The 15,508-nt window shown below is 43.4% G+C and overlaps 1 protein-coding gene across 1 annotated transcript in view; it reads right to left on the bottom strand.

Annotated features, from left to right (window-relative positions):
• The window catches only part of GAREM1 (GRB2 associated regulator of MAPK1 subtype 1), an 83,001-nt gene extending 75,122 nt beyond the window's left edge, over nt 1-7,879 (bottom strand). Inside the window, exons 1-2 of the mRNA XM_035894955.1 lie at nt 7,861-7,879; nt 554-694 (exon numbers count right to left, since the gene is read on the bottom strand). Of these exons, the coding sequence (XP_035750848.1) occupies nt 554-694; nt 7,861-7,879 (160 nt within the window). The remainder of the gene's footprint in view (nt 1-553; nt 695-7,860) is intronic.
• Between the last annotated feature and the right edge of the window lie 7,629 nt (nt 7,880-15,508).

Genomic DNA, 15,508 nt, shown 5'->3' on the forward strand with positions numbered 1-15,508 from the left:
AAATTTGAAATCGTAAAATAAATATGGGTTAGTTGCATCGTATCTACTTGGAAGAACAGTATTACTGCATCATCCAAAAAGGCAGACAGTGACAAGGAACTACCGAGGAGCATTAGTGTAGAACTGCAGTATTATTACAAAGGGTCCCTGGCTTTTAACACAGAAATATTAAAAAATCCCCTCCAGCTTGAGTATGCAACAAAGTGTAAAACCCATTCCATCTTTGACCGAACATTTCAAGGCATTTTCAAACTTTCACACTTTTGCCACCACATTCACAGATGAGAAACACTGGCAATTCATTATACTCAAATTGAAACCTATTCTTCTATGTAGCTACGTGTTCTGTCAGTGTGCTGCCCAATGACATACATCTATTTAGCAGCCCTGGGAGTAAGCCGGTATCTCTCATGCTCTGCAACATTATTAAAACATTAAGTCACAGGCACCAACATCAGAGGCTTAGCTTCACTCTGTCAAATAAAATGATCAACCTAAGTGGTAGGCAATTCATTCTCTTTGAACTTGTATTTCAGGTCAACAATAGCTTTACCTGCATAATGTACGGGGATTTCTATCTTTGGCCCGATGACGTAGTGACCCTCCTCCAGACTGTGAGCTGTAATTGTTGTCCACTGCCGACATGAATGAATCAGAAGGTAATCACTCTCTCGAAGGCCTTCTACAGTTTCTCCTGCAAAACAGATGTAGGTTTTAAAAAAAAAGAAAAAAATTAAAAAAATTAAAAAAAAAAAATCACACTTATTGCATGAAGAATTAGGAAAAGTTCATAATAAGCATTTTATTCTTATTACTGGTTATTTTTTCAGAGATTTTGACATTTAAAACACCAATTAAGTAAGTTTCAACGCTAAACAGTATTCATTTTGCAATGTAAGCACTTTACCTTACAGAAAACAGACATAATCCAAAACAACTCAGTGTCTGAATACGATACCACATAGATGCAATCCACATTACTCAGCAGTGGCTCTGGGGCTCCTTTTTCAGCTTTCTGAATAAACAGGCTTTTCATACCTCGATTTATGTCTTCCTATCTCACTTAAGACAAATACTCGAAAGCTCTTTTAATTTCTAAACAAAGGAAAGAAGTACATTTTCGTATGTTGAAAGATCAGCATCACACTATCCTGGCAGCCACCTGAAGCCAAATCTTGTTCATCGCTATGAAGTAACTGGGTATCACAGTTGCAGATACAAAGATTTCAGCTTTGTCATTCTAGCCCTTTGCAAGTTACTGCTCAATTAGCCATTCCTATGTCTGCAAACTTAATCCCGACACTTAAGGGGCAGAGGAGAACACATTAACACACACTGAAGTCCTCTCTCAGAGAGAAATCCAGCCAGCAGCCTCCCCAGATAACGCCCAGCTCATCTCTGCAAAGCCCTCTGTAGTATTCTGGTGTCTGCCAAACCCGTCCCAAACACAGCCAGAGATCCAGCTCTCCTTTCCTCCCCCGTCCCTACCAAGTCCTCTGCATTTCCATCAGGAACCCAGCAGCAGTGCCTGATCAGGACAGGAGTGCTTTGCTTGGCTTCCCAGCCATTCCAAGAGCCGCCTCAGACTACTCAAAGCGCCAGCGACCCATCCCAAGCACCACCGTGCACGAACAGAGCTTCACAGAGCAGGGACATCACGGCAGGCTGCTCCGATACACCCGCAGTCCTGCTCAGGACGCTTCGGCGTTAAGCACACAGAAAACAAGCCTTGCTCAAGGTGCCTTTAAAGCAGCCACGTGAACTTTCAGGAACACTGAGCAGACACCAACCAGGGGCCAAGAATAACGAAGCCTTAAATTTCATTTTTCCCCTCTCACCCACCAGCCCTCTGCAATTACAGCCAAAAATAAAGTAGTTTAGCCCTAGAGTCAAGTTGGGACAAACCCCATCCCCTTCAGCTACTACAACAAACTGCACTTTTCTCTTCACTGTCCTCCGATATCCTGAAGTCAGGGGAAGAATGAAATTTTCCTCAGCCTGAGGCAGTGGACATTTCACCTGTTCAATCTCTGCAGAGGAGAGATACTTCCCATCGAGCGTTTTTTTTTTGTTTGGTTGGTTTTTGTTTGTTTGGGGTTTTTTTTGCCCACACCAGGCAATCTTTTCCACCGTCGGCAATGGCTACTACACACCCCATTCCTGCCTGATTTCATGCTCCCATTCTATCAGAAAGCACCCTCCTACACGATTCAAAACGCAGCAACTGGTGCGTGTGAGAATTGTTAGGTTTTAAATCAGAACAGACCATTACGACCACCTGCTCCAACACTCTCCGGCCACAGGATTCTGCTCGTTTCCTCCAGAACCCTGGGTTTGGCTCAACAAGGGAGAGACCCCTCCCAACCTGCCTGCAGAGTCCAAGAGATGGACTTTGCTGGGCCTGCTGTTCCACAGCCTATTAAACCTTAAAAAAAGTTCCTGTTTTTGCACATTTGGGGCTTTAACTTGTAACTGTAGATAAACCACTGTTATGGGGGTGTTGAGGGGGAACAAAAAAAAAAAAAAGAAAAAAAAAAGGTATAAAAAGCTCCTTAGCACCGGTTATTCTTGCTGCTATGAAGGTATCATTTCCAGGTCTCCTTCTTTTCCACAGCACAGAAATTAGCTTCCAGGTAGGCAAGACATTTCAAGAACTGTTTTCCAAGCACCCCTTGGACCAGGTCCCTTGACAGCCCAGCCAGGTGGACAGGCTGCTTAATACCAGGTCCCACTCCCTGGGAAGCATCACCCCTCCACCCACAGCGTGCTGGGGGGAGGGACTCCGGAAAGCCTAGGGAAAAGTGGCAAAACTGACATGCAGCACTGGAGAACTCTTTGCTCCCATCCATATCTTGAAGGAAATTCAGATATATTTGCTAGAGGAGTCATGCACCTGCTAAATTTTACCAAATCATCCAACCTTGAGCATCCCCTGTTCTCTGCTCACGAGGTAACTCCTAATACTTTAAAAATTATCTTCAGCTTGCTGCAGCTATGGGTTACAATTCTGGGGGAAAACACAGTAATAATAATAATATACAATATTATTTGAAACTCATGTTTTGATTCAGAGAGTTACACTCGTGCTTTCTGTAATCTATGGTAACAAGTAATTATTCCATCCCACAACAAAATAAAAATCAATGACACCTAAGGGAAGAACTAGTATTTTACTAGTTTCACTGACAGTGGTAAACAAATTTTGAAGAAAATACAAAGCATCTCTGGTATGCTTTTTCTCTGCCTTACAATTTGTAGTTACAATTTCAGAACATTACCTAAAGGAAGGCTGGATTCTATGTCCAGGATTGCAGGGAAATAATTACAGTATGGGTCATCCTTGAAGAGTCTGAGAAAGATATTCTCAGGAAAATAAAACCACCCGTGAAGCAAAGGTGTTTCCAGTCATGGCTCACATGCCACGATCTGTTTAAGTGGTTACTCCACTAAAACTGGGTGGGACAGGTGAGTGTAAAAAGAGATTACAAAGGCAGGCCCAAGAGTGACTAGGTAATTAAGTCTGCAGCTGGAAGTAGCTGTACTTTTTAAACAGACCCTTGGAAACCACAATTCTTGTTACATCAATTATTTGCTCCAACTGATTACGTTTCCGATAATGAATTTTGTGCTTTGCTATGGGAGTTTGAGCCGAGGAGAGGTGGTGGAGGGGATGCAAAGGGGAGATCACAGTCCCTCCGGCTCCCTCACAACAGGCAGGTCTATCCATACCAAACGCTGATCTTTCCTAACCGTGGGCAAACCGGATTCCTGAGGTTGCTTCATAGGAAGAGGCTCCTTGTCACCAAAGGGATTGATGGGCTTGCAAAGACACCTGGCTAATGATGGCCTCCATGCTACAGGGGGGAAGATACAAGGAAGAGTCAAACGTGATGGAGGACAACAAAACACGGCCATACATACTCTCTTCTTCCTTCTGTTTTCCTCTAGTCTGTCTCCCCTTGTAAGACTGGCTCATTGTCTCCTGGAGAGAAGGACCTTCCAGGCAGGAGACACCTCTAACCCCAGCTACGTGACTCGGCTCCCGGCCCAAGCACAGCCCAGACTTGGCCCTTTACGCTTTTCTCAGCCAACCATACCTTGCAAAACAGCGACACGTATCCAATCTGATTCCCCCCCCCCACCTCAGTAACACAAGTTATGCAAGCCTTTCATTAATCACATTTTAACTATGTGGGAGAGAACTCGGCAGTCCTCACAGCCACAGACTACGCAACTTGGTTCTCACCTATTCAACATACTCCTACACTGCTGCTTACCCAAAACTCAGACGCCATGAGAAAACAGAGAACACAGGCCACTCATCTTTAGTAACAGTTTTGCCTCTTATGATCAAATATGGATTAGCTCTATCTTCCCACCCTCTCCTCCCCGCCCCACATGCCTGCAATATAATTAAACCACTACAAAGAATCTACAGGCAAATACTTGCGTTGTTTTTTTCCCCCGAATAAAAGTCAGAGAAGCAATGAACTATCACACACAATTCCCCACCCTTCCCCAAGTTGCCTACCTCTTTCCAAAGTATGAGTCAAGTTTATTCATAATAATGCCCGAGACTAAGAAACCCATGATTCGCTAACAGCATCTAAGCCCTAAATAAAGTGTCAACACCCATCCTTGCCTGACAATGAAAGCCTTACACCTCTGAACTGGAAAGTGAGCTGGTATGTTCCTACGCAAGCTGTCCTCCTATAAGCACCCTGACCACAACCAGTACTTGGGCTACTTCATCGTGCCTCACCGAAGCAGCACTGCAACAGCTATTCATGTATTTGTTGTAAATAACAGGTATTACCATTTTTTAATCACATGATCCATTTCCATACCATTCCTAAAAAAATACAAATACTGCAAAGCCCGCTATTGTTCAAGGGCAATTGCAGAGGGAACACTGACCCCAAAAGGAAAATTGTTCATATGTTGATACAGTTAGAAAAAAAAAAAGGTAATTGCTTAATCAAGGTACCCTTGCTTATTAAACACCACCTACATTAAATGCCAATACTTCTTTAATAATTCTTTCCAGTTCCAAAACTGGATCACCCACATTTGCCAAATCTTGGCTCGGTCATTGTAAACACTCCAGTCTCAAATTAAGAGTTAAAAACTGTAGCAAGACTGGGAGCAGGATACCTCAATCTACGCATTCAGAGACGAATTTCTGTTCTCACATGCAGCTTTTCAGAACCAGATGAGAAAACAGTAGCTGGCTATGACCAGGGATTGAGTTTACAGATGGCAATGCTGCAGAAGGCAGCTCATTTCTATATGGCACAGAAGGAAGCTCATTTCTTTTGAGATAAACACTGACCTCCCTGCAGGTTGTTGCCACCACTCACTTTCTAAAGATGCACACTTTTATTTAGTTTAGTGTTTCACAATTTCCAAATACCCAGAGTAAAGCCTCAGGAGTAGAACTGAAGACCACTCTGGTTTTGAAGGGTCTCAGCACTCCCGCTTCCTTCTGGATCTACAATTATGGCCTGTTACGGTCCATGAATGAAAAAGTCACGCAGGTTCCACAAATCCTGTTTTGCCAAAGACAGCAATGACTTTTCAACACGAACCACAAAAGAAAAAATCATTAAACAAATGAAAAAAAAAACAAAACCCAAAACCAAAAAGACAACACTTTTAAGGTTCTCCTCCTAGTACTGAGAGACTAACATTCAAGTCACTGCAAAATGTGCAGACCAACATGACTCACTCACTCACAGAAACTACACTGCTAAAAATAAGCAGTGATCTACAGGAATATAAACGCTTTATAATGCCACACACTTTGTCATCTTGGCTAAGAGTTTGCATCACTGCCTTAAAGCATAAGCTTTGCGTCTGGAGACATTAAAATAGTAGGTAACAAGCAATTCAGAGAAAGAGAAGAAGTCGCATGCAAGGTTCCAGCAACGTAACAGATACCATTTACACACGCCAGATGAACTAGATACCATCTCCTCCTGCCAGGAAGATGGTTACGGAGACATTCCTCTCATCTCATTCATCACAGAAGACTGTAAAGTGAGCTTACTGCTGTCCCCTGCACATCAGTTCAAGCATGCCGAATTTGCTCTTCCTGGAACAAAAAGGCTTACAGAAAAGATCTAGAAGCTCACAAGAAACTTAAGCTGGCTTTCGTGACATAGCTGGTGAAGAAGATGCCTGCAAAACCCCAGGGAAAACTCATTGAGGCTTTGGGCCATGTGTTTTCATTACGCCTGAACACCATCTGCATGCAGGTAACAGATGCCGTATAATTAAGTGCATCGCCCAGCCTGCCTTGGTCAGTTAAGTAGGTGGTGAGTTTAATTATTCCATCTAATGTTCCACCATCGCATAACATATCATTACACAGGAAAATCTCAGCACCATTAAAAATAATTTCAGTGGGTGCTCAGCCAGGTACCTACAAAACCACACAAATGAGTAACTTCAGCTTTATCCCCACTTGAGCTTGCACTAACATTTGCTAGGAATGAAGGGTTAACTTGTGGAACAGCAAAAAGAAGTGGCTGCCTGGTCAGGTGAGCATGTCTGCTGTGAAATAGCTATGAAGAACTGTCAGCATGTGGCTAGTGTTACAAGGGAAGACGAGCAACCAAGGTTTATTTTGCAACAACTGGAAGCTAAGAGAAAGAGAATGATTAGAAGCCAGAAAAAAAGCAAGACATGAGGTTCTTACTTATTTATCGTACTATCATTGCACTGAGGAGCCTTACTTACATGGTATCTGCTTCACTGGGCATGCAGCTTCACTGGACTTTCCCTGGCTGAGGACCACACAAGCCATGCGTTAAGATACACTTCAGCATTACCCTACAGCATCATGAAAAACAAAGCACAGCCCCAGCCAGAATGAAATGAAGTTACAATCTACTGTTAAAAAAAAAAAAAAAAGACAACAGTATTATGGACTTCATGGCTCTGTGCAAAGAGATGTTTCAGGTCAGAGGGAGGTCACACTGCTAGCACAAAAATAAATGCCAGCACTGCTTTTCCACTCCAAAAGAAGCAATCTACAACACTGTACGCCAGACAACTAATAAAAACTGTCTAGTTTTTGGAAAGGTCAACTTATGTTTCTGCAAATATTTGCTAGTTCACATAGGTAGGTATCACTAGGTGTTAAAATCAGGCTGGGCACCACAGCATCCTTCTGCCTTAAAAACAAAACCCAAAGATCAATCATAATTCAGGGCCATTCTAATCTGGGAATCTGCGTTTCCTTTCACTGGTGGGCTCATCCTTTACACAGTCTTCAAAGAGCTCCCAACACTTTGGTTCTTGTTCAGCCAGTTGGTTGTTCGGGCTTCTGATCTCTTGAAATAGAAGACAACAAAACCCAAGGTGTAACCATCCACAAAAAAACAGCACACAGCAACTCCTTGTTCCATACCAAACAAGTAAGCCAAAAAAGATCAAGATGTACGTCAGGCTGCATCACAAAGATTTTTCACTGGTAACTTCAGTTTGGTCTCGTTTGATGCAGGGACACGTGGAAGCATCACCAGCACTCAAAAAGCACTACACTGAGTATGCTGCTTTTATCTTAGTAAGAGTCCTTTGAAAACCATACACCACCCCCCCACCAAACTTAGCATGGGCAAAAACGGAGGAGAAATTCAAGTAGTCAATTTTCCAATATCTTTGAGGCTTAGCATCTTTTTTATCGGAGTCTGAATTCAAAGAGCAGTATGAGTTCCTTCACCTAGGGGAAAAGACCACGCTCCTAAATTACCCTCTCTGCTTTTAATACATGCAACGGAGGAGAAACGAAAGAAGTAAATATGTGACAACTCAGTAGAAGACAAACCTCCTATATTCTAGCTGTTAATCAAATACCTGCAGAACTGTCGTACATGACCGACTGATGGCAGTTCTCATGAAGGGAGCAAACGCCCTTTTTCCCTTAGAAGCACAGACTGCATCTAAAGTCATCGAGTGGTTTTGCTGTTTCAGGCAGACTGGAACTGCAACAGTGCACGGGGCAGCTTCCGTTCGACCTCCCATCTACCACAGTGCTATCCGCGTACGATCCTTCACCTCCAGCGCTCAGGCGTAGTACCCCAGCAACATTTCGCTGGCAGAACCGGTGCCTCTTCTCCTACAGATCATTTCACTGATACTTAAAGCTTTCTTCTTTTATAATGCTGAGTTTGGCATTTACATTTTGGGGGAAGAAACACAAAGTTCCTGTTAAGTCTGAACGTTAAAATCGGGACAATTAATTTTATTTTATTATTTTTTAGCAGGTCATGCAACCTCTCCTCATGACAAATAACTTCTCTCTGAACTCAGAGGGACGGTGGAAGTCGAACCTTTTGTTTTCTGCACGCTGCATCATACTCTAGAGTATCTGTTGGGTTTTTATCTGTGGAGACATACCTCAATGAATGTCAAAGACTAATAAATATTAAAGTAGGGTGGTTTGCTTGCTTAAGCTTTGGCACTGTACTTGGTTACCGAGTCACATCTCAATGAGCTGTTCAGCCTGCCAGTGCTATTTCTTGCGCAAAACCAAAACTTGCACTGGTCTGTGATGTAGGTGAGAGGAAAAGAGTTTGTTAGGAGGAGAACAACATCTGAGTTTTCCAGTTCGAAGTAGCAACGAGAATTTCTATGGAAAAAATTCACATCCTTGTAACGTTACTTAACAAAGGAAGGAAAGAAAGCCCCCAAAATGTTTTGTTACGTGAAGAACCCCACTTGTAGCAACATTAATGATCATTGGATCTACAAGGACTGAAAATTCTATGGGTTTTTTTTTTGTCACTGTGACTGATGCTCAGAAGAGTTATTCTTGCATAAAATGCCCAATAGGACAGAACTAAAAAGAGCACATAATTGTAGAAAACACTGCTACCACTGAAGAAAAACCTGCTCTGAGAGCCTCTCCATGTTACCAGTCTCACTTTGTCACTCCATGCAGACCCAAAAAAAGGTTGATTTGAAAAAAAAAATAATTATCTAGCTGATCAGACAAACTTCCTTGTTTAAAGAAAAGCAAAACAACTTGCATGGAGGTGTATCATGAGAAGTCTAAATACAGACTGCCAGTGAGTTAAAAGGGTAAATATTGTAATTTCTAGGAGCAAATATTGTAGTTTCTAGGAGCAAGATGGAAAAAAAAAACAAAAACAACCCAACCAAAACAAACCCAACCCACGTTAAAATTTAAACATCTCAGGGCTATATAATGTAGTGTACTAAATTTTTAATTTAAAGTGGGCAGATTGATTAGGAAAGCCTGACAGCGGTCTCATCTGACTGCCTGTGTCTGAACAGAGTGGAAAAGATGAAAGCAGAGGGCTCTGTCCCCAGCTACACAACCTTTTGGGCTTGCAACACGAAGATCTGGAATAAAAACTGCAGTTACATCTAGGACTGTTGATAATCAACCTCACTTTTCAGTTTCCTTTCTTCCTTCTTGAACAATTTCCCGAGTGGTTTTAAATATGCGCTTCCATTCAATTGTTCCATTCCTGCAGTGCATTCATTTGTCCTGGTTCCTATAATCTGGATCAACCAGTATTTCTGTCATGATTCAAACCTCAGCCAAACCCCTCTCCCCAAAGAAATCCAAAGTAATATCGACTTGACCTTCTGTCAACTGCATAGGCTCCACATCTTTCAGTGGATGAAAGGCTTCCCATGACAGCATAAGGATTCAGACTCATTTTGATTTTAAGACGACTTATATTCTTCCTTCCTTTGCCAAAAGCAAGAAAATGGAAAAAGTCACAACTAAAGCAGGGAAGATCAGGCAAAATTACTCAAAAATCTTCTGTGCTGTCTCTCAAATTAACATTCAACCAGTTGGTCTTCAGAGTTGCTTTTGACATTACAAAAGAGTTTTTTTAAAAGAAAAAGTGCTTTTTTTTTTAAAAAAAAAAAATTTCTTTGAGCCACAGGAGAGCCCAGGCATTGAAGCCAGCTCAGGTTGTGCCTCACAAACTCATCAAGAGTTTCAGACCACCTCTTTGGTTCTTCACTGCAGAAGCCATGTAGGAAAAACCCAGGAGAATCATCCAAGCCTGTCCAGCCCAGACTGAGACAGTCAGCTGCCTGAAACTGCTCATCTGCAGCAAGGTCCGTCACCAGCAATTACACTTGTCTCAGCCTTGGATGGTGGAGGGAGGGACACTGAATCTTCTCACAGCTTTAGGAAGAGCTGGGCAAGATGCATCTACCCAAGAAATAGTTTGTCCAAGATCAAGCCTTTCCCCACTGTACACCTTTTTCCTTGGGTGAAACACAACCGTCGTTGGTTATGGTTGGCCATGCTGCCACAATTTTCAGTCGTGTCTGAACAACAGGGCATCCAGTTTGCTTCACTGGCCCTACCTGCTGAGCGACGAAGGGGTGAGGACAGCATCCCCCTCAGACTGCCCAACATCACTACCTGACGTACTTTGTCCTTTGATGTAATCTTTCAGCCTCGCAGTACTGCGATCAAACTTTGCTCTGGGTGACCATTAAATATTTCGCAATCAAGAGAAAAGGAGGTAAGGCTTTATTTGTGCCATTTCCAATCCCCCTGCGAAAGCCTGATACAATCAAATTGCTTCAATCCAAGTGATGCTGAACTCAAGCAATCACCCACTAACACGTAAGAAGAGAGCAGAGACTCCCCTCTCCCTACTCTTTTTATGCCTGCCAGCAAGAAGACAGATTTATTTCTTTAGGATTAGCATTCTGCTATTGGAATGACTGGATATACCAGTACTGTTGCAACAAATCAGCATAAACCATAATCTTGTTACAAGGCTATGGGACAGATTAATCCGCTGAGAAATCCGGTTTGTTCCAAGACAGGCTTTTCTCTAGCTGCAAATACACAGCGGCAGCATCTCAGCAAGTCTTCAAAAAAAACCCAACAAACCAAACAACTGTTTGACCTACTGCAGGGAAGAGGAGCACAAATATTTTAAATAAACACCAAGTGGAATTCTGGTGCCACTGCCACTGATGGTAAATGCTCTGCTGACTTTAGCACTCTCACAGTTTGAACCCTGGCATCTTGCTTTCTCTGTGCTCATAGGAAAACTAGTGGGGAAAAAAGAAAAAAAAAAAGAAGAGTAACAACACAGACTTCATTGAGCTTTGTTTGTGTTTGTTTCAAGCCTTCAGAACAAACACCCTGGAATGAGAAACCTTACTTCTTACGAACTCAAGCCAAACAAGCCAAAACACATCTTTCAACACAGACTGCTCTCCACCCCCACAACAGGGGAAAAAAAACCCCACTCGGTACAACATCTTAACATTTGCATTCCAAAACACAGTAACTTTCTATCATAATTACTCTTCTTATTAATGCTGAGCATCATCAGATGTAGCTGCAGATTTGCTGTATCCTCCCGACAGATTTACCTGTGAGGTTGATCCAACAGAAGAGTCAATCACCACGGTTACTTACAAACCACTCCAGAAAGTCCCAGCAATTCTTACAACTACTCCAATATCCTGCAACATGTTGAGTAGTGCCAACTATTTATCATGGTATCTTATATTTGGAGAGGAAAAAAAAAATAATCTTAGAATCACTGAATTAATTGAAAACTGAGATCCTTATGGAAGAAAGTTTTCCGGTTTTGAAGTCAGCTAAGATCACAAATCTGAAGCGTTAAGAATAAGAGCAAAGAATGCCAAGTTTAACTATACTTCAAATGATCATAGGTTAGAAATATTGAGATGGAGCAAGCTAAATGACTTTTCATTGCATGCAAGAGAGGTTCCAGCCTAGTTTAGTGTTACCATAGAGAGGGAGAGAAAGGAATTTTTATGTCAGTCTCATGTTTAGTTTATTTTCCATTTGAATTCTCATGGCCAAAGTCGGGGGGGGGGGAATATTAAAATATTTATTTGCCCTTTGCAATCAAGGCACCAGTTTTGGAAATGAGGAAGCCAAAGAGCAGCTTTCATAAGCAGTCTGATAGGTACGAATAAAAGCAAATGACAGTGCTACCCAACCAAAAGAAAAACACATCAGTAATGAGACTTCTGAGCAGCCTGCTGCCATCCAAAACAGCTCCTTTAAATACTTCATTAAGAGAGCTGAGGTTTTCTTTCATTAGAGGCAAGCATTCCTCATGCTAGAAAGCTCCTGCTCAGATGCATCTATAAATATTGTGAGGTCGGCTGGAGGATACACTTCCAAGTGCCTGTTTAGCATCAGGTACCTAGTTGGAGAAGCTTAATACTTCAAGGTGGGAGGTCAGCATTTAGCGTTGCACTACACGCTTTTATTGGCTTCCTTTGTATTTCCAAGCACAGACACTGAATGGCTGCTTTAATGGACAGAACTGACGGCGGCTGCGCACCTTAACCGCTGCAGAAGCCACCTCTCCCCACATGCAATGGTTGGGAGTCTGGTCAGGAAAGTCTGGCTAAAGCTCCCCAAATTCAGGATGCCGAGGAAGAAAGTTTTAACCCTACCAACCTCATGGATTTAAGACCCAGAATTTGATTCTAGATTGCCCTGGCAGGCAGAAAAGCAGCCTATTCATGCAGACTTTTCCTGGGCAAAGCATGAGAGCTGGGGAGCTCTCACTGACAGTTATTTATAATTAGATGATATTTTAAAATAGTACCCAAGTAAACATGCTCAGTCCCCTCATTATATATCCCCGGTCCTAAAGAGACACTACTCTGCTTTGTGTTGCACAACAGTCATCCCTGCTTGAACTTGGGGCATCTTGGACAAGCTCCCAATTAAAAATAAAGTAGCCCAAATGCAGGAGCTGCTTTTTTTGGCTTTGAAAGAACTCACCATTACACTTTAAAATGTCTCTGATTTTTTTTTTTTTTTTTCCCCCCTGCCTGGGTTAAGGATGGAATAAAAACAGCTGGAAGCAAGCGAAAGTTCAGCTCTGCTCTGGTCGGGTTGCCACCTGGCTGCTTGCCCAGTGGCCTGGCCCATCTCCCCGTGCCCTCGGAGACCGTGCAGGCACTAATTGATTGTGCACACATGGCACCCGCTCGTCAGGGCTGCCGTTGCCTTCCCATTTCAGCTACGTCCAGCCTACCCCTTCTGCTCAACCCAGAAAAAAAAAATCAAGTATCGCTAATAAGAGGGTATTGCCTCTTCAAACAAGGGCTGACCACCTACAAGCACAGAGATCTTGGATGTTCAGCTGCAGTTAGACACCTATTTGGTTTGGTCGTATCCTGGTACAATAAGAGTATCTGAGCAATATGGGAATACTAAGAGGAGGAATGCAATCAGAGCTGCACCTAATTCTTTTCTGATCAAGAGCAGCCCTAATCCTGAATGCAATTTATTTCCATTGTCTCAGAGAAATCTACACTTAAACTGTAAAGTAGAGAAAGGATGGCTTTTTTTTAATAAACCACAAGGGATAAGCGAATAACATCCCTTTGATTATAGTTTATCATCTTAAGAAGGCACAAAAAAACCCCAAAACCCAAACCCTCCTGTGAAGAGTAAAGCCTCTACTTTTGGTGAGCAGCACGAAGAACATGGAGTGAAGAAAAGCCCATCATGCCTCACTTTCCCCTTGAGGGCACATTTATCTTTGCCCGCAGGCCATTTGGTCCCAAGACATTTTGTTATACATTGACAGGAACCCAAATGATATTTGACAACGCAACCAAAATGATCATTTCCTCCAGCTTGCCCTACATTCAGCCGCAGCGGTGTTGCAGCTTTGCTGTTTGTCTACAGCCACATCCTGGGTTCGGTGACTGCAATAACACGCGTGCGTAACCAGTCACATTTTGTACTTTCGCATGGAACCCTATCATCTCTCTGAGTCGCATACGCACCGAGGCTTTCTGTATTCTCCTGCTACGGGTATAACGTAGCGTCACATCTGGAGGCGAAGACAGGAAAAAATCTGACCATAATGAAATTACATAAATGCAACTCAGATAAGATCTTGGGCATTACCCAATGTGTGCGGTTATGGCCCCCTTCAAAGAGGAAAAAGGGGCCTTTTGACCTTTTAATAAATAGAAGCCTGAACAAAACTGTTAAGAAAGAGGAGGAATAATTTAATGTTTTGGAAACCAGTCTTCCAACAAGGACAGGCAGACAAGATTCTCCTTCCCACTAGTCACATAACAAATGGAGAAGGATCGCTATTATTCTTACACATACACCGCATCTCCGCTCACTTTCCCTAAGTCAGGCAAGCAGTCAGTGCTGGCTGACAAAAGGAAGCATTAGATGCAAAGCCTACCGATTCACGCTTAGTCCTGCCAGCAAAACTCCCTTTACTGAAGTTAAACCAGAGAGCCCGTCAACAGCAAAGCGTAAGGCTCCACAGAGGGAGACCCCACGTTACCTGCACTGATACCATCTCTGCAGTGATGCCCAGAGCACCCGCCTCCCTCCAACAGCAATCAGTCGCAGTTTCAATTTCTGGTCTCAGTGATCAGAAACTTTCAAGCCTCTAGAAGTGTCTGAAGCAACTTTCCCTGCTTGCTTTCTCACCTCTGGCAGCACACACATGGCTATCGCTCCTGGTGCGTGCACAGCCAAACATCATGCTGCCATCTGCCCCAAGAAACACCCCGATTCCCTGCAAGCTGAGGGAAAAGAAGAGGGCATGGAGGGGTGCAGAAGCGGAGTTTGCACAGGAGCTGTAAGAAGCTAGGAGGACAGGACAAGAACACAACAGCAACGTGCCAGTAATGCTGGAAGAGGTGAAAGGAAGGACTATCCCATCCCAAGGCAAGAAAGGGTAACAGAAAAGCAGAAGCAGCTCCTTGCAGCGTTCCATTCTGCTACTGCTAGGCAGGGCTGGGTGCTTTTACCTTGCAGCAACCTTGGACACGACTGCGGATAACTTGCAACACCTACGGGAAGCCCACAGGTAGCCTGGGGGATGGACTGAACGCTGGAGCCAAGGGCTCCTCAAATACAACCATGCCCTGAAGGGACGCACCAAAAGACGCGACAGAAAAGCAGGACTAGAAGGAAAGATCTGTGTGCATGTGCCTTTTTTCTCCCCCTCTTAGACAGAAAAAAACAAAACAAAACTTTCCTTCACCTTCCCACCCCAATCTTGCCTCTTTCATCTCCAAAATGGTGAGGTGCCAGGAAGCAACAAGAATAGTCAGCACTTGCTTTTAGTGGGGCAGATCAGTAAAATTGCCGGTTGGAGCAACAACAACAAAAAAAAGCTGCAAACTGACAAACAAACACATGGGAGGGGGTATCCCAGCATTTGTGGGTTACTTTGAAATAGTTCCTGGAAGTCATTCAGTCACTGAGTATTTAGGCTGGGCAGCACAATGAGGCGGGGGGACGCTCAGGTTAAGGCCGACGGGCACAATTTCGAAATGACTGCTTAGGGTACACACAGGGACCTTCCTCCGCTCGTACCCTCGGTCGGTCCTGGGCACACAGCCCTTCAGGACAGAGCAAGCAAGCAGTTTAGGGTGGTTAATCTCTAGACTCTCTCCAATGAGCCCACCTCCTTCTTGCAGAGGGGAAAAATGTCCCCGCACAGCCTCACGGCTG

This window comes from Egretta garzetta, unplaced genomic scaffold (genome assembly GCF_000687185.1).
Source record: "Egretta garzetta isolate BGI_Z169 unplaced genomic scaffold, ASM68718v1 scaffold35, whole genome shotgun sequence".
NCBI classification, from domain to species: domain Eukaryota; kingdom Metazoa; phylum Chordata; class Aves; order Pelecaniformes; family Ardeidae; genus Egretta; species Egretta garzetta.